Source organism: Cardiocondyla obscurior, unplaced genomic scaffold (assembly GCF_019399895.1).
Source record: "Cardiocondyla obscurior isolate alpha-2009 unplaced genomic scaffold, Cobs3.1 scaffold33_214576_698314, whole genome shotgun sequence".
Lineage (NCBI taxonomy): Eukaryota > Metazoa > Arthropoda > Insecta > Hymenoptera > Formicidae > Cardiocondyla > Cardiocondyla obscurior.
In genome coordinates, this window is record NW_027228790.1 from 10,302 (window position 1) to 30,410 (window position 20,109).

At 42.6% G+C, this 20,109-nt stretch overlaps 3 protein-coding genes across 3 annotated transcripts; 1 reads left to right on the top strand and 2 right to left on the bottom strand.

The window, feature by feature from the left end:
- Positions 1-3,196: 3,196 nt before the first annotated feature.
- LOC139112635 (uncharacterized) lies at positions 3,197-3,571 on the bottom strand. Its single transcript, XM_070673715.1, has one exon. The coding sequence runs from the start codon at positions 3,569-3,571 to the stop codon at positions 3,197-3,199; it is 375 nt and encodes a 124-aa protein (XP_070529816.1).
- Positions 3,572-3,578: 7 nt separating this feature from the next.
- LOC139112636 (uncharacterized) lies at positions 3,579-5,627 on the bottom strand. The gene has a single exon (XM_070673716.1). It carries the CDS (start codon positions 5,625-5,627, stop codon positions 3,579-3,581), a length of 2,049 nt encoding a protein of 682 aa, XP_070529817.1.
- A 2,394-nt stretch (positions 5,628-8,021) lies between these two features.
- LOC139112637 (uncharacterized) lies at positions 8,022-10,306 on the top strand. The gene is made up of 2 exons (XM_070673717.1): positions 8,022-10,113; positions 10,197-10,306. Exons 1-2 carry the CDS (start codon positions 8,022-8,024, stop codon positions 10,304-10,306), a joined length of 2,202 nt encoding a protein of 733 aa, XP_070529818.1.
- The last annotated feature ends 9,803 nt before the right edge of the window (positions 10,307-20,109 follow it).

Here is a 20,109-nt window from a genome sequence, read left to right on the forward strand (position 1 = left end):
GTTGGGGGATATGTCGGACTCCGGTCTTATGCTACAGATGTAATTGAGCTGCCTAATACCGACTAAAAAACCACACGCTATTCTTCTCTGCGAGAGATAAGTCACGGCACGGGAGGCGACATATCATGACAGTGCCGCGTGACTTTCGCATATCATTTTCACCTCTGGGTTTATTGTCTCCCTTCTTGGTAACAAGAGTTATTATTCCGCATTTCTCACGTTTCATTGTTCTGCCCAAGCTCATCAGGCGTAATAGAACACCGTGAGGTAAATGAATCCCAATGAAAAGCCCGGCAGAGATCTCCTCACCCACAAGGGGAGCTATTGGAGATCCCCGTGAGACCCTCATCAGGAAACAAAGTCCTCTAAGTTCTTAAAAGAACTGTTTGTCAAAGTATCATAATGATGATTTCTGCTTGTGATTAGAAATCTAATCCCGTCGTAGATGCGCTGGTGGTCGTCTTCTACGCCTTGTCCGTCTTGTGAGGATTTCTCGTCTTCGTTCTGTCTCGTTTTTCTCTTTGATAGAGATAACTTCTTGACAGAACGTGCAAAAGGTACTTTTGACCGAGGGGTCTGTTAGTATTGCAGACATGATAGAGTGCAAGTTTACATGTGGACCTATAAGTTGTATTAATAAGTCTCGCTGTGTTGTAAACGCAGAGCATTCGTAAAGAGTGTGGTCAGCACCATCCTTTGATGCACCGCACTCCCAGCACTTAGCACTTCCTTCCTTTCCTATTCGGTGTAGGAAGTCCCCAAATACACCATGGCCGGTAATAATTTGTGCCGTGCGGTAATCCAATGTACCGTGTTCCTCCAGCTCTGCTTGCCATTCTGGTAGTAGATCTCGTAATGCCATAATTACTCTATGTCCTGAACTTATGTTAGTTAATTTGTATAATTCCTTTTTCCAGTCCGCCAGTATCTTTTGATTCTCTTCTTTTCGAAGTTGTACACTAATTTCGTTAGTGAGAACTCGATGTTGATTTTCAATCCGCTTCTTGAAGTTATATCTACGTGCCAGGGACACCGCCTCTAAGTGTAGGGGAGGTAAACCAGCAAGTATACACGCCGCATCTGTTGCTGTAGTTCGATAAAGTCGTGCTACTCTAACCGCCAGTCTTCGTTCGAAGCGTCGTATTTCTGCTAATGCCAGCCGATTGTGTTGAAGCTCGTCAGCCCACACAGGAGCCCCGTATAGAATTATACTGCGAACTGCAGTGGCGTACAACTTTCTTGCCTTCCACACCGGACCACCTATGTTTGGCATGAGATGTCCGAGAGAAATTGCAGCTTTAACCGCCTTTGGCACAACTGACTGGAAGTGCGTGCCAAAGGTCCAGTTTTCATCTAAAGTCAACCCCAAATATTTTATATAGGGGGAAGTTTGCACAGGTGTGTTGCCGACTAGTAACATGTGTTGAGGAGCCTTGCACGTGTAATTGTGGAAGAAGACAGCCTCCGTTTTAGACGTTGCGACGGTTAAACCGAGGCTTTTAATTGTCTCAACGACAATATGTACTGCTAGTTCAGATTTGACTACTGCCTCTCTCCAGGAGAGTCCCGTGGAGAGCACCAGCGTGTCGTCCGCATAGCATATAGTGTTACAGCCACTAGGTATAGGTGCCTGTAATACCGCGTCGTATGTCAGAATCCACAGGGTTGGTCCAAGTACCGATCCCTGGGGAACACCGCGCTCGACCGTTTCCGTGACGAGAAATCCGTCTCTGTTATTGTAAGTAAGTGTTCTTAGCTGTAAGTAGTCCTGTAAGATATTAACTAGGTATCTTGGTAATCGTAATTTTCGCAAAGCACCCATAATCACCGGCCAGGGAATGGTGTTGAACGCATTGGCAATGTCCAGAGATGTGGCCAATACAGTTTCTCCCTTCTCATTGCTTTTATGCACGTATTTCTTGACCGCCTGAATTGCATCTATCGTTGAGTGTCCTTTTCTAAATCCGAATTGGTTAACACTCAGTCCTCTTCCAGTTGATTCGACCCCCTCCGTGAGTCTACAGTTGATAATTCTCTCCATGAGTTTTCCCAATTCATCAATAAGACAGATAGGTCTAAAAGACGAGGCGTTGTCCAGTGGCTTCCCTGGTTTTGGTATTAGCACCAGTGAGGCTCTTTTCCACTCTCTGGGAAACACTCCTTCCCTTAGTAACCTGGTGAATACCCGACAAAGCCTAGGGAGGAGTATGTCTGCCGCCAGGGTAATTATTTTCCCTGGAACATTGTCCGGACCTGGGGCCTTGTTGGCCTTGATTCCTTTGATTGCCCTCGTGATTTCCTCTTCCGTGACAGTAGGGTCCTCTTGTTCTTCTTCCTCTCCAGAGTCAATATCCTCCAGGGGTGTAGGTATTACTGCTTGCGAGGTGTCCCTTGGGAAAAGTGTGGTTACAATTTCCGTGATCTGCTGTGATTCCAGCATTTCCGTAGCCGGTGGTCCTCTTCTTCTATATTGTCCGCTAATTATTTTATAGGGACGGCCCCACGGGTCTGAGTCAATGGTTTCCATTAACTCAGCCCACGCTGCTGTCTTAGCTGCTGTGATTGCAATTCTAAGGTTTCTTCTGGCCTCCCGATAGTCTTCATATGCTTGGTCCACTTCCTCTTGTGTACTTCTGCGCCTTCTACGGCACCTTGTAAAGGCACGTTGCTTGATCACTGCCTGTTTCCTAAGCGAGGCAATGCTCTCGTTCCACCAATATGCTCCTTTCACCCTTGTGTTTGAACATAATGGCATTGCCATATTACACGCATCCGTTAATATACGAGTTAGTTTTTTAGCTTCGTCCTCAGGTTCATCCGCAGGGATATCTTCGGGCCATGTTGCAGACTCCAGGGCCGTCATGAGTAAATCCATATTTAATTTCCGTAGTGCCCACTTCTTTTGGTCACTGTTTTTCCTTGCGTCCGTAGTACGATTTCCGCTTGTCGAGATGATCATTCCCACATATCTGTGGTCCGACAGGGTTTCTAATTCCTCCCAGACTCTCCAGTTACAAACATGCTTGACAGCACTGTAATTGGCCCATGTGATGTCCACAGTGGATTCTCCTCTCCAGGCCACACAGGTGTTAACATCTCCCCGGTTTACCAGAAGGAGTCCTAAGCCAGAGGCCCAGTCCGCGAGGAGACGACCCTTTTGGTCCCAAAACTTACATCCCCATTCCGGGACTTGGCGTTAAAGTCCTCCAAGGAGAATGGGGGTAGCCGGTGTACGCTTAATAAAGTCGCTTATTTCTTCCAGAGATGTCTCCATGTCCTCAAGGTTTATTGATGGTGGCAAATATGTGGCCATCACGATTATATTTCTCCATTTAGCTGCAGTCCATCCTGTTCCGCTTGTGATAGGGTTACATGCATTATCATTGCCCAGCCAGAAAATAGCCACGCTCCCCGCTGGGTCACTCATCCAGTTTGGATGCTTATCCGGTATATTGAAAGGCTCCGAAATGAGCGCAATCCCCCCGCCACACTCAGCGAGTGTGTGGAGCAGTAGGTCTTGCGCTCTCCTCGCATGGTTAGTGTTAATTTGAATTAAAGTTGTACTAGCCATTAAGTTCCTATTCCGTGTGCATGGCCTCCTCCTGGCCACTAATCTCTGGTGCAAGTTTTGGTGCTTCCGGTACCTCCTGTGTTTCTACTTCCATCACTTCCTTGGAGAGCTGTGGTGGATTTCCATCGTCTTGTCTATTAGTATTCGAAGCTGGTTGTGTTCGAGGTTGTCTTCTATTTGTCTTGGCATTACATGCTGGTCCTCCCATTTTGTGCCTGAATGGTTTCTTCAGTTCTTCACAAATCAGACATTTAGGTAGGTTCTTACAGGTTACTGCAGTGTGGTTAGTTTCCCCACATCTGAAGCAACTGTTTGAACGGTCTATAGGACTGTTACAGTTTTCACGGACATGTCCCTTTTGTAGACACCGGAAACATTGTAATGGTCTTGCAGGTAGAGCTTCTATTCTTGCGGAGACCCATCCTATTTGTATTCTCTTCTTCTCGATTAGTTGGTTAGCAACGGCTACCGGGCACTTAAGTACTGTCGTGTAAAGTCCGTTGTATGATCTCCTAATTTCACCTAATTTAAGGTCCTCCTGCCTGCAAGTTTCAAAACTTGTAAGTACTGCATTAATGACATCATCCTTACGTGTATAATCATCCAGATCCCTGATTCGTATATCCGCGGTTTTCTGTGGACACGCTATCCTAACCTGTTGCACACATGCAAGTGCCGTAGAAAGTTCTTTTGCAAGAACTTTTGCCTTCTCGTTATGATTGTCTCCCTTGATCTCATAAATGATGGAGCCTGTAATACCTCTCTTGGGTCGCAGGCTATCGATTCCAAGTTTCTTTAAGTCTATCCTGTCTTTGGCCATTTTCAGGATCTCCTGGTATTGACCATTTTCGCAAGTGATCGATACGGCCGCCGAATTAGGTGTTTTGCGCTTGGTCGTCTTGGGTTTAGGCTGCTCCGGTGCTTTCTTGCCACTCGTTGTCCTACTTCCTTGTCCGACTGTCTTATTACTGTTTTTTGTTTTTCTTCCAGCTACTGTTGCCCATGTCTCCACGCCAGGGCTTTCCTTGCTTGTGCCTGCTATAGCAGTTGCCGATCTAGGGTGTTCTGATGCTGTCACCGGTTTGCTCTTAGAGCTTTCTTTGTCCGTACCTGTAGTTGCCTGGCTTGATCTAGGCTGATTCCTGGTTCGTGGCTCCCCACTGGATTTTCCTGTGCACCACGAATGGAAGAGTTCATCTAAATATTTAAAATGAACAGATGAGATTGCGTTGGTGGAAATCTCACTAGCTTCCCTGTCTTCATTGTATCGTAAAGTGCCACCTGCTTTGTTCGTTGGTTTTTTAAAAGTTGTTTTAGTAGAAACTACCTCGCTGGTTACCACTTTAGAGGTACCGGAAATTGGACCTGTGGTAGTCTTATATGGTATAGGGTCTTCCCGCCTCTTTTTGGATTGAGGAGGCTGCGTAGGTGAGATCTGTGCGATTGTCTCCCGCAAAGTATTTACTTCTTGTTTAAGGTTTTTTATTTCTTCTTGTGCCTTGTGCAATTCATTAAGGAGACTCATGGTCTCTTGTCCTGTCGAACCGTCCGTGTTAAGTCTTGTCAGCATAGTGGTGACATTTGCTCGTGTTCTGCATGCGATTTCTCTCAGGGCCTTAGAGTATTCGCCCTTAAGACCTTTGGAAACCCCGGAAACTCGAAGTACCACTGCCATGTCCCGTAGGACTGTGCTGGCAAGGTCCCGAGATGGTGCATTCCGATTATCGTCCAGGAAATCTTCTTCGAGCTTATCTGCTCTTTGTTGCGAACGTGCTGAGATGGGGTGATTTGCATTGAGTATGCGACTCTCCTCCTCTTCCATAGCAGCTGCTCTTTCAAGTGCTGAGGTTGCATCATTTCTTTGTTCCGCAGTTCTCTTTCTGCCGATGATAACTCTCTTCCTTTTGCCGAGTGGCATATTCATGCGTTCGTCATCTCCTTCGATGGACCCTCCGTAATCCGAGCCGAGGTCTCCAGTACCTCCTGAGAGATAGCTGGAAGCTGGCGAGGTCGTTCTTTGTGAGGGTGTTCCCCTCTCTGATAAGTTCTCTCCCATGCTACGAGATAACAGGCTCCTGCCCGTATCTTTGCTCTTAGCTGTCTTCTTTGACGAACTGGTCTTCGCAGACACATTATCATCTACCCCCCCTGCGCTGCAGGAGGTAGATTGCCCGTCGTTGGATAACGACAAGGGGGAGCCGGGACGCTACCCTCCCCTGCCGACTACTGGGTGTCCGAACACCCTGTAGCTGTAAGTTTTCTTCTTTCTCATTGTCCATATTCATAGTTGTTGAATTGGTTTGTGTAAGGTGTCCTTCCCTAGACTGGTTGGAGCCCAATCCTTTCGAGTCCAGTCTACCTGTACCTGCAGAAGAAGAGCCCGAGCTGCAAATATTTTCCAGTGGCCTCTTCTTAATTTCTTCAGGTGATGTCCTCCTGTGTCCAGCGATGTTATCCTGTCCTTCCTTGCGGGGTCCTCTTCTGTGCGCTCTTAGCAGAAAGCAACATGCTTTCTGTGCCCCCTCACCACGACAAGGTGGCGCACCTCGAGGGGGAACCTAACCTAACCTAACCTAACCTAACCTAACCTAACCTAACCTAACCTAACCTAACCTAACCTAACCTAACCTAACCTAACCTAACCTAACCTAACCTAACCTAACCCAACCTAACCTAACCTAACCTAACCTAACCTAACCTAACCTAACCTAACCTAACCCAACCTAACCTAACCTAACCCAACCTAACCTAACCTAACCTAACCTAACCTAACCTAACCTAACCTAACCTAACCTAACCTAACCTAACCTAACCTAACCTAACCTAACCTAACCTAACCTAACCTAACCTAACCTAACCTAACCTAACCTAACCTAACCTAACCTAACCTAACCTAACCTAACCTAACCTAACCTAACCTAACCTAACCTAACCAACCCAACCTAACCTAACCCAACCTAACCTAACCTAACCTAACCTAACCTAACCTAACCTAACCCAACCTAACCTAACCTAACCTAACCTAACCTAACCTAACCTAACCTAACCTAACCTAACCTAACCTAACCTAACCTAACCTAACCTAACCTAACCTAACCTAACCTAACCTAACCCAACCTAACCCAACCTAACCTAACCTAACCTAACCTAACCTAACCTAACCTAACCTAACCTAACCTAACCTAACCTAACCTAACCTAACCTAACCTAACCTAACCTAACCTAACCTAACCTAACCTAACCTAACCTAACCTAACCTAACCTAACCTAACCTAACCTAACCTAACCTAACCTAACCTAACCTAACCTAACCTAACCTAACCTAACCTAACCTAACCTAACCTAACCCAACCTAACCTAACCTAACCTAACCTAACCTAACCTAACCTAACCTAACCTAACCTAACCTAACCTAACCTAACCTAACCTAACCTAACCTAACCTAACCTCACCACGACAAGGTGGCGCACCTCGAGGGGGAACCTAACCTAACCTAACCTAACCTAACCTAACCTAACCTAACCTAACCTAACCTAACCTAACCTAACCTAACCTAACCTAACCTAACCTAACCTAACCTAACCTAACCTAACCTAACCTAACCTAACCTAACCTAACCTAACCTAACCTAACCTAACCTAACCTAACCTAACCTAACCTAACCTAACCTAACCTAACCTAACCTAACCTAACCTAACCTAACCTAACCTAACCTAACCTAACCTAACCTAACCTAACCTAACCTAACCTAACCTAACCTAACCTAATCCTGGGTGTCCTAATTTGGTTCTAACCTAAAATTTGGTTCTGGCCTAATTCTAACCTGGCCTGTTTCTTTGTTCTGTTCTTTCTAACCTATTCTGGCCTGTTCTGTTCTGGTTCTGTTTCTACCTGTTCTAATTTATTCTGTTCTAATTTGTTCTAATGGTTCACTTGGTTAATTTGTTCTCTCCTAATCCTAACCTAACCTGTACAGGTTAGGTTAGGTTAGGTTAGGTTAGGTTATTAGGTTAGGTTAGGTTAGGTTAGGTTAGGTTAGTTAGGTTGGTTAGGTTTGGTTAGGTTGGTTAGGTTAGGTTAGGTTAGGTTAGGTTAGGTTAGGTTAGGTTAGGTTAGGTTAGGTTAGGTTAGGTTAGGTTAGGTTAGGTTAGGTTAGGTTAGGTTAGGTTAGGTTAGGTTCCCCCTCGAGGTGCGCCACCTTGTCGTGGTGAGGGGGCACAGAAAGCATGTTGCTTTCTGCTAAGAGCGCACAGAAGAGGACCCCGCAAGGAAGGACAGGATAACATCGCTGGACACAGGAGGACATCACCTGAAGAAGTTAAGAAGAGGCCACTGGAAAATACTTTCAGCTCGGGCTCTTCTTCTGCGGAACACGGGCAGACTGGACTCGAAAGGATTGGGCTCCAACCAGTCTAGGGAAGGACACCTTACACAAACCAATTCAACAACTATGAATATGGACAATGAGAAAGAAGAAAACTTACAGCTACAGGGTGTTCGGACACCCAGTAGTCGGCAGGGGAGGGTAGCGTCCCGGTTCCCCTTGTCGTTATCCAACGACGGGCAATCTACCTCCTGCAGCGCAGGGGGGGTAGATGATAATGTGTCTGCGAAGACCAGTTCGTCAAAAAAGACAGCTAAGAGCAAAGATACGGGCAGGAGCCTGTTATCTCGTAGCATGGGAGAGAACTTATCAGAGAGGGGAACACCCTCACAAAGAACGACTTCGCCAGCTTCCAGTTATCTCTCAGGAGGTACTGGAGACCTCGGCTCGGATTACGGAGGGTCCATCGAAGGAGATGACGAACGCATGAATATGCCACTCGGCAAAAGGAAGAGAGTTATCATCGGCAGAAAGAGAACTGCGGAACAAAGAAATGATGCAACCTCAGCACTTGAAAGAGCAGCTGCTATGGAAGAGGAGGAGAGTCGCATACTCAACGCAAATCACCCCATCTCAGCACGATCGCAACAAAGAGCAGATAAGCTCGAAGAAGATTTCCTGGACGATAATCGGAATGCACCATCTCGGGACTTTGCCAGCACAGTCCTACGGGACATGGCGGTGGTACTTCGAGTATCCGGGGTTTCCAAAGGTCTTAAGGGCGAATACTCTAAGGCCTTAAGAGAAATCGCATGCAGAACACGAGCAAATGTCACCACTATGCTGACAAGACTTAACACGGACGGTTCGACAGGACAAGAGACCATGAGTCTTCTTAACGAATTGCACAAGGCACAAGAAGAAATAAAAAGCCTTAAACAAGAAGTAAATACTTTGCGGGAGACAATCGCACAGATCTCACCTACGCAGCCTCCACAATCCAAAAAGAGGCGGGAAGACCCTACACCATATAAGACTACCACAGGTCCAATTTCCGGTACCTCTAAAGTGGTAACCAGCGAGGTAGTTTCTACTAAAACAACTTTTAAAAAACCAACGAATAAAGCAGGTGGCACTTTACGACACAATGAAGACAGGGAAGTTAGTGAGATTTCCACCAACGCAATCTCATCTGTTCATTTTAAATATTTAGATGAACTCTTCCACTCGTGGTGCGCAGGTAAATCCAGCGGGGACCCACGACCTAGGAATCAGCCTAGATCAAGCCAGGCAACTACAGGTACGAACAAAGAAAGCTTTAAGAGCAAACTGGTGACAGCATCAGAACACCCTAGATCGGCAACTGCTATAGCAGGCACAAGCAAGGAAAGCCCTGTCGTGGAGACATGGGCAACAGTAACTGGAAGAAAAACAAAAAACAGTAATAAGACAGTCGGACAAGGAAATAGGACAACGAGTGACAAGAAAGCACCGGTGCAACCTAAACCCAAGACGACCAAGCGCAAAACACCTAACTCGGCGGCCGTATCGATCACTTGTGAAAATGGTCAGTACCAAGAGATCCTGAAAATGGCCAAAGACAGGATAGACTTAAAGAAACTTGGAATCGATAGTTTGCGACCCAAGAGAGGTATTACAGGCTCCATCATTTATGAGATTAAGGGAGATAATCACAACGAAAAGGCAAAAGTTCTTGCAAAAGAACTCTCTACGGCACTTGCAAGTGTACAACAGGTTAGGATAGCATGTCCACAGAAAACCGCGGATATACGAATCAGGGATCTGGATGACTATACACGTAAGGACGATATCATTAATGCAGTACTTACAAGTTTTGAAACTTGCAGGCAGGAGGACTTTAAATTAGGTGAAATTAGGAGATCATACAACGGACTTTACACGACAGTACTTAAGTGCCCGGTAGCCGTTGCTAACCAACTAATCGAGAAGAAGAGAATACAAATAGGATGGGTCTCTGCAAGAATAGAAGCTCTACCTGCAAGACCATTACAATGTTTCCGGTGTCTACAAAAGGGACATGTCCGTGAAAACTGTAACAGTCCTATAGACCGTTCAAACAGTTGCTTCAGATGTGGGGAAACTACTCACACTGCAGTAACCTGTAAGAACCTACCTAAATGTCTGATTTGTGAAGAACTGAAGAAACCATTCAGGCACAAAATGGGAGGACCGGCATGTAATGCCAAGACAAATAAAAGACAACCTCGAACACAACCAGCTTCGAATACTAATAGACAAGACGATGGAAATCCACCACAGCTCTCCAAGGAAGTGATGGAAGTAGAAACACAGGAGGTACCAGAAGCACCAAAACTTGCACCAGAGATTGGTGGCCAGGAGGAGGCCATGCACACGGAAGAGGAACATAATGGCTAGTACAACTTTAATTCAAATTAACACTAACCATGCGAGGAGAGCGCAAGACCTACTGCTCCACACACTCGCTGAGTGTGGCGGGGGGATTGCGCTCATTTCGGAACCTTTCAATATACCGGATAAGCATCCAAACTGGATGAGTGACCCAGCGGGGAGCGTGGCTATCTTCTGGCTGGGCAATGATAATGTATGTAACCCTATCACAAGCGGAACAGGATGGACTGCAGCTAAATGGAGAAATATAATCGTGATGGCCATATATTTGCCACCATCAATAAATCTGGAGGACATGGAGACGTCACTGGAAGAAATAAGCGACTTTATTAAGCGCACACCGGCTACCCCCATTCTCCTTGGAGGGGACTTTAACGCCAAGTCCCCGGAATGGGGATGTAAGTTTTGGGACCAAAAGGGTCGTCTCCTCGCGGACTGGGCCTCTGGTTTGGGACTCCTTCTGGTAAACCGGGGAGATGTTAATACCTGTGTGGCCTGGAGAGGAGAATCCACTGTGGACATCACATGGGCCAACTACAGTGCTGTCAAGCATGTTTGTAACTGGAGAGTCTGGGAGGAATTAGAAACCCTGTCAGACCACAGATATGTGGGAATGACCATCTCGACAAGCGGAACTCGTACTACGGACGCAAGGAAAAACAGTGACCAAAAGAAGTGGGCACTACGAAAATTAAATATAGATTTACTCATGACGGCCCTGGAGTCTGCAACATGGCCCGAAGATATTCCTGCGGATGAACCTGAGGACGAAGCTAAAAAACTAACTCGTATATTAACGGATGCGTGTAATATGGCAATGCCATTATGTTCAAACACAAGGGTGAAAGGAGCATATTGGTGGAACGAGAGCATTGCCTCGCTCAGAAAACAGGCAGTGATCAAGCAACGTGCCTTTACAAGGTGCCGTAGAAGGCGCAGAAGTACACAAGAGGAAGTGGACCTAGCATATGAAGACTATCGGGAGGCTAGAAGAAATCTTAGAATTGCAATCACAGCAGCTAAGACAGCAGCGTGGGCTGAGTTAATGGAAACCATTGACTCAGACCCGTGGGGCCGTCCCTATAAAATAATTAGCGGACAATACAGAAGAAGAGGACCACCGGCTACGGAAATGCTGGAATCACAGCAGATCACGGAAATTGTAACCACACTTTTCCCAAGGGACACCTCGCAAGCAGTAATACCTACACCCCTGGAGGATATTGACTCCGGAGAGGAAGAGGAACAAGAGGACCCTACTGTCACGGAAGAGGAAATCACGAGGGCAATCAAAGGAATCAAGGCCAACAAGGCCCCAGGCCCGGACAATGTTCCAGGGAAAATAATTACCCTGGCGGCAGATATACTCCTCCCTAGGCTTTGTCGGGTATTCACCAGGCTACTAAGGGAAGGAGTGTTTCCCAGAGAATGGAAAAGAGCCTCACTGGTACTAATACCAAAACCAGGGAAGCCACTCGACAACGCCTCGTCTTTTAGACCTATCTGTCTAATTGATGAGTTAGGAAAGCTCATGGAGAGAATTATCAACTGTAGACTCACGGAGTGGGTCGAATCAACTGGAAGAGGACTGAGTGTTAACCAATTCGGATTTAGAAAAGGGCACTCAACGATAGATGCAATTCAGGCGGTTAAGAAATATGTGCATAAAAGCAATGAGAAGGGAGAAACTGTATTGGCCACATCTCTGGACATTGCCAATGCGTTCAACACCATTCCCTGGCCGGTGATTATGGGTGCTTTGCGAAAATTACGATTACCAAGATACCTATTTAATATCTTACAGGACTACTTACAGCTAAGAACACTTACTTACAATAACAGAGACGGATTTCTCATTACGGAAACGGTCGAGCGCGGTGTTCCCCAGGGATCGGTACTTGGACCAACCCTGTGGATTCTGACATACGACGCGGTATTACAGGCACCTATACCTAGTGGCTGCAGCACTATATGCTATGCGGACGACACGCTGGTGCTCTCCACGGGACTCTCCTGGAGAGAGGCAGTAGTCAAATCTGAATTAGCAATACATATTGTCGTTGAGACAATTAAGAGCCTCGGTTTAACCGTTGCAACATCTAAAACGGAGGCTGTCTTCTTCCACAATTACACGTGCAAGGCTCCTCAACACATGTTACTAGTCGGCAACACACCCGTGCAAACTTCCCCCTATATAAAATATTTGGGGTTGACTTTAGATGAAAACTGGACCTTTGGCACGCACTTCCAGTCAGTCGTGCCAAAGGCGGTTAAAGCAGCAATTTCACTCGGACACCTCATGCCAAACATAGGTGGTCCGGTGTGGAAGGCAAGAAAGTTGTACGCCACTGCAGTACGCAGTATAATTCTTTACGGGGCTCCTGTGTGGGCTGACGAGCTTCAACACAATCGGCTGGCATTAGCAGAGATACGACGCTTCGAACGAAGACTGGCGGTTAGAGTAGCACGACTTTATCGAACTACAGCAACAGATGCGGCGTGTATACTTGCTGGTTTACCTCCCTTACATATAGAGGCGGTGTCCCTGGCACGTAGATATAACTACAAGAAGCGGATTGAAAATCAACATCGAGTTCTCACTAACGAAATTAGTGTACAACTTCGAAAAGAAGAGAATCAAAAGATACTGGCGGACTGGAAAAAGGAATTATACAAGTTAACTAACATAAGTTCAGGACATAGAGTAATTATGGCATTACGAGATCTACTACCAGAATGGCAAGCAGAGCTGGAGGAACACGGTACATTGGACTACCGCACGGCACAAATTATTACCGGCCATGGTGTATTTGGAGACTTCCTACACCGAATAGGAAAGGAAGGAAGTGCTAAGTGCTGGGAGTGCGGTGCATCAAAGGATGGTGCTGACCACACTCTTTACGAATGCTCTGCGTTTACAACACAGCGAGACTCATTAATACAACTTATAGGTCCACATGTGAACTTGCACTCTATCATGTCTGCAATACTAACAGACCCTTCGGTCAAAAACACCTTTTGCACGTTCTGTCAAGAAGTTATCTCTATCAAAGAGAAAAACGAGACAGAACGAAGAAGAGAAATCCTCACAAGACGGACAAGGCGTAGAAGACGACCACCAGCGCATCTACGACGGGATTAGATTTCTAATCACAGGCAGATATCATTATGATACTTTGACAAACAGTTCTTTTAAGAACTTAGAGGACTTTGTTTCCTGATGAAGGTCTCACGGGGATCTCCAATAGCTCCCCTTGTGGGTGAGGAGATCTCTGTCGGGCTTTTCATTGGGATTCATTTACCTCACGGTGTTCTATTACGCCTGATGAGTTTGGGCAGACCAATGAAACGTGAGAAATGCGGAATAATAACTCTTGTTACCAAGAAGGGAGACAACAAACCCAGAGGTGAAAATAATATGCGAAGTCACGACGCGGCACTGTAATGATATGTCGCCTCCCGTGCCGTGACTTATCTCTCGCAGAGAAGAATAGCGTGTGGTTTTTTAGTCGGTATTAGGCAGCTCAATTACAACTGTAGCATAAGACCGGAGTCCGACATATCCCCCAACTCAAGGGGGAATCCGTAAAAGGATTTTTCCACACGTAAATCAAAAAAAAAAAAAAAGGTTAGGTTAGGTTAGGTTAGGTTAGGTTAGGTTAGGTTAGGTTAATTTTTTTTTTTTTTTTTTTTTTTTGACAAATCAAAATTTTTTGCGCCAAAACTTAAAAATTTTTGTTTTTGCCGCCGGCCAAAAACCGGCGCGAAAATTTTTTACCGACTGTCGGTAATGCAGATTCCTGTTTTACCGACATGGTATTGGTCGGTAAAACAGGGCTTTCAATTTTATATCAGTCGGTAAAACAGATTTTTTAATTTTTTTTTTTTTTTTTTGGCGGACCAAAATTTTTTGCGCCAAAAAAAAATAAAAATTTTCGTTTTTGCCGCCGGCCGACGGCCGGCGCGAATATTTTTTATTAATTGTCGGTAATGCAGATTCCTTTTTTACCGACATAGTATCGGTTGGTAAAACAGGTTTTTCAATTTTATATCGGTCGGTAAAACAGATTAAAAAAAAAAAAAATTTTTTTTTGACGGATCAAAATTTTTTGCGTCAAAAGGCTAAAAATTGTTGTTTTTGTCGCCGGCTAAAGGCCGGCGCAAAAATTTTTTACCGACTGTTGGTAATGCAGATTTTTAATTTACCGACATAGAATTGGTCGGTAAATCAGGTTTTTCAATTTAATATCGGTCGGTAAACCAGATATTTTAATTTTTTTTTTGTTTTGCGGATCAAAATTTTTTGCGCCAAAGACCCAAAAATTATTGTTTTTGTCTTAGGCCGAAGGCCGGCTCGAAAATTTTTTTACCGACTGTTGGTAATGCAGATTTCTTTTTTACCGACTTATTATTTGTTGGTGAAACAGATTTTTAAATTTACAATTGGTCGGTAAAACAAACTTTTTTTTTTTTTTTTGACGGATCAAAATTTTTTGCGCCAAAAGCTTAAAAATTTTTGTTTTTGTCACCGGCCGAAGACCGGCGCAAAAATTTTTTATCGACTGTTGGTAATGCAGATTCCTGTTTTACCGACATATAATCGGTCGGTAAAATTAATTTTTTAATTTAAAATCGGTCGGTAAAGCAGATTTTTTTTTTAATTTTTTTTTTTTTTTGACGGATCAAAATTTTTTGCGCCAAAAGCCCAAAAATTTTTTTTTTTGTTGCCGGCCGAAAACCGGCGCAAAAATTTTTTACCGACTGTTGGTAATGCAAATTCCTGTTTTACCGACATATTGACGATTGGTAAAACAGATTTTTTAATTAAGATTAGTCGGTAAAACAGATTTTTTAATTTTTTTTTTTAGCGGACCACAATTTTTTACGCCAAAAGCCAAAAAATTTTCGTTTTTGTCGCCGGCTAAAAGCCGGCGCGAAAATTTTTTACCGACTGTTGGTAATGTAGATTTCTGTTTTACCGACTAATTAACGATCGGTAAAACAAATTTTTTAACTTAGAATCGATTGGTAACGAAAATTTTTAAATTTATTCTTTTTTTCGGATCAAAATTTTTTGCGCAAAAAGCTTAAATATTTTTGTTTTTGCCGCCGGCCAAAGGCGGGCGCGAAAATTTTTTTACCGACTGTTGGTAATACAGATTTCTGTTTTACCGACTTTTTATTGGTCGATAAAACAGGTGTTTTAATTTATTATTGGTCGGTAAAGCAAATTTTCTTTTCTTGTTTTTTTTTTTTTGGTTTTTGATTTTTTAAATTTCTTTTTTTTTTATTTTTAATTTTTTGGTTTTTTCTGTTTTTTGTTTTTTAATTTTTTTGTTTTTTTGGTATTTTATTTTTTTATGGTTTTTAAAGTTTTTTTGTTTTTTGGTTTTTTTTAAATTTTTGGTTTTTTGGTTTTTTTTAAATTTTTGGTTTTTTGGTTTTTTGGTTTTTGGTTTTTTAATTTTTTTTGGTTTTTTGGTTTTTTGGTTTTTTTTGGTTTTTTGGTTTTTTTTTATTTTTTTGGTTATTTGGTTTTTTTTTTTCTTTTTTGGCGGACCAAAATTTTTTGCGCCTAAAATCTAAAAATTTTTGTTTTTGCCGCCAGCGCAAAAATTTTTTACCGATTGTTGGTAATGCAGATCCCTGTTTTACCGACTTGTCAACGGTCGGTTAAATAGATTTTTTAATTTATGTTCGGTCGGTAAAGCAAATTATTATTTTGGATTAAAATTTATTGGGTAAAAATAAAAAAAATATTTTTTTTTTTTCCGAGATGGCGGCCGATTTTTTTACTTTTTCAACGGATAAGCACGGATCATAAAAAATTGTTTACGATGACGTCATAAAAATTTTTTGGAAATTTTTTAATTGTTATAACTTTTTAAATAATTGAAATAAAAGATTTAGGTTGGTTTTAAACGAAAGGTCTCGACAAGCGCTACAACTCGTTTTTTGACACCCAACTTTTAGCTCCAATTGTTTGACCTTCAGATATAAAAAACATTTTTTTTCCAAGATGGCCACCGATTTTCCAAAAACTTTTGATGGATGAGCACGAATCATAAAAAGTTGCTTTCGAATCCGTTATAACCTTATCGGACATTTTTGGGCAAAAACCTTAACCTATTTTAGTTTTAGTTTTTTTGTTTTATTGTTATTTTTTTTTTTATCATTTTTTTGATTCTTTGATTTTTTTTGTTTTTCGTTTTTTTTGCTTTTTGTTTTTTTGTTTTTGTTTTTTTTGTTTTTTGTTTTTTTGTTTTTTTGTTTTTTTGTTTTTTTGTTTTTTTTGTTTTTTGTTTTTTGTTTTTTGTTTTTTGTTTTGTTACGTCTCCGACTCCGCGTCTCTTTTTTTCGACGTATATTAAAATTTTAGTTAAGGGGAAGGTAGACCGTAGTTTATTGTAATATAAAAAATGGAATTTCAGAGTCTTTCAGAAAATAAATTCAATAGACGTCCACATATTCCGGGACAATTTGTTGCGTGGAAGCATAAAAAAAAAACATGTAACAAATTGCGAACGGGCGCCAACAGGATGTCAGACAAAGAATTTGTCTAGACATAACACAAAAAAAAATCAAAATTTAAGAGCTCATAAATATTTCAACTTTGATAACCTGTCTGTCATAGGGAAAGAAAAATAACTTTTTCTTAAAATTGTAATTGCGTACCGATCCCGAGCTTTAGAAAAACCAAGGGCGCGAGAGACTTGAAATTACCGGAGTATGTGACGCAGGCAAAGGCAATAAAGCCAGGTAACCATATGTCATATGGAAAGTAAGAGTTACCTAACCATCTCTCGATGGAAATGATAGAAAAATTCTGGAAGGCTCGGAAGGGGTAACTCGTTGAAGCGGGGGTGCTTCGTGGGCACATTACTTCCTTAAAACCAATGGACTTCGGGAACTCCTCACCAAAATCTAGAAACTAAGGGCGAAAACTTAAAATAGAGAAGGGATGAAGTGCGAGTGCCCAATAATTTTAGGATAGGAAAAGTGGAGGAATAAGCTCTGCAAATGAGAGATTAGAATCTCAGAAAAATGAAAATTCGGGAAGAGTCCTCCCCTTTTCCGAGCTTATAAAATCTTGTGCTCAGGCTGAGCACGCTCTCTTGCATCTTAGCTACAACCGAATAAGTTTTACTAAAACCTCACGTGAGTGTCTTGAGTGTGCAAGCCAATCTGAAGAAGCAGTTTAAAGATCTCCTAAAAGTAAGTTCCAACGATTTTTAATATGTATCTGGGCAAAAAACACGATTCCACTAAATGTATTTATCTTGATTAATTGTTTTCAAGTGTTGTCTGAAAGAAAGAAATGTCTGAGTCGAGGCTCCGCGGTTTTGATTTTGTTCCGATTGTTTCTGTGATCTGTTGAATGTGTGAGAATATCTGCTCCCGAACATCGGTTGAGACATGCTGTCAAAAAACTAGCGATTTTCTGTGGTCAACTCCGCGAAATATCGCTGGAACTTTGGCGACTGTTCTCAGCTAAAGAATCGGGAAGCGGTTCTCGCCAAAGATAGATTATGCGGAATCTTTCATGGGCGGATCGAGACCTTCGGAATTCGTCGATGACGAATCTCCTTCCCTCCATTGTTATTAAACATTCCAAAAATTCAATTCAGATTTGATTAAAATCAATTAATAATTTTAGTGGAATCTCTCAATAAGAAAACGTTGAGGAAGAGTTGGGCGCGGCGGAATAAGCAGATCAAAAATCTGAGGGAGTTAGTCCGCCGTTTCTTCGTACAATACCTTCTCGCGGCGGCACCAAGTGAAGAGGTTTTTGTGTCTCCCGCGCGCCACGAGGAGAGACCTTGGTCTCCTCGTCCAGGCCCACCGCCACCATCTCCTATCCGCGGCGATCCGGAGCCGTTATTCGGCTATTTCCCGGAAGAAGAGGAGTCAGTTGCAAATCCTTCCGACGACCGAAATCTTTCGTCTCAGTCCACGGAGCCTGGATCGGAATTATTCCGCCCCACGACTCCTTCTTATACTCCGAATTCTTCCCTCATCTCCGAGCCACGGTTTCCCGAAGATGAGCCAAGAGCCTGCTCCTCTCCTCTTTCACCACCTCCTTTTCCCTTCGAACTTGAGGAAGCCGACTCTCTGGGTGAAGATGACTCAACCTCTCTCCCAGGAGTAGACTTCCCCGATCAACCTCCATCTCCAGTCCCGAGTATAGAGATCCTCGAGGAGCATCCAGAACCGAGAGAGGTTATAGATCCTCTCCTGGAGCTCCTCCGCAGGGCCTGTACTCCGTGGACAGATCCTGTCCCGGAAAGGGCTTTCTCCATCGGCCCTGACCATTTTGAGCCAGAGCAGATCAGGATTCAGGCAGCTCGGTCTGATCCTGACTCTCACTTTTTCATTTATTATCCCGGGGTGGAATTTCCTTTTCTGGCTCCGATGCGATTAATTAACCTTGTTTTCCCGAGATCCACGGCGAGGGTGGTGGAAATCGAAGAGGTCACCATAGATTAATAATCACACACACACACACACATGCACACCCTTACACTCATGTAAATATTGTAAAATACTCGACACCGCCATGTTAAAATTATATCTATTCATTCGTATATTACCGTTTTCTTACTATTTGATTTGTTCAGTAAGAACTTTTACTCTATTTTTATATTTTAAACGGGCTGTATGAGTTTTTTTTTTGAACTGTTCATTTGTCATTTATGGATTATTTTTGATTTTGTAATTAGAGTCATTTGTTTTAATTAAATTGTTAATTTAGTGTTATTAAAATTGTGGGTTAATTATTTAATTTTTACTTTAAACTATCCTGTCTAAGCGATCAATCACGCCCGGTTCTATCCCAAAGAATAAAAATTCATTTCCTTTCTCTAAAAAGAACCACTTACGCGCTCAATTGAAATCCGAAAAATAATCTGCGCGTAAAACGTGAGGATTCGAATTTCGAATCTCACATAAATTTGGTGGTACGTCACCTCCCTACCCTACCAGCACAGACCATTCCGAGGAATTCCTTCCAATTGATTAATTAAATAAAAATTAATCCTCCTGACGTAACAGTTTTTTGTTTTTTAGATTTTGAATTTCTTTTGTTTTTTCGTTTTTTTTTTTTTTTTTGCTTTTTGGTTTGCTGTTTTTTGTTTTTTTGATTTTTTGTTTTTTTGGTTTTTTTGTTTTTTTTTTAATTTTTATTTTTTTAATAAAGCAAATTTTTGTTTTATTAACTGATGGTAATGCAGATTTTCGTTTTACCGACTTTATTTTGATCGGTAAAACAGGTTTTTTAATTCATGATCGGTCGGTAAAACAGATTTTTTTGACAGACCAAAATTTTTCGCGATAAAAGCCCAAAAATTTTTTTTTTTCGTTGGCCAAAATTTGACGCGAAAATTTTTTTACCGATTTTGGTAATGCAGATTCCTGTTTTACCGACATAGTATTGGTCGGTAAAACAGATTTTTTAATTTAGAATCGGTCGGTAAAACAGATTTTTTTTTTTGACGGATCAAAATTTTTTGCGCCAAAAGCCCAAAAATTATTGTTTTGTCATCGGCCAAAATCTGGCGCGAAAATTTTTACCGACTGTTGATAATGCAGATTCCTGTTTTACCGATTTACTATCGGTCGGTAAAACAGGTTTCTCAATTTATAATCGGTCGGTAAAACAGATTTTTTTTAGATTAAAATATTTTGCGCCAAAAATTAAAAAATTGTTGTTTTTGTCGTCGGCTAAAATCTGGCGCAAAAATTTTTTATCGACTGTTTGTATTGCAGATTCCTGTTTTACTGACTTAATATCGGTCAAAAAAGC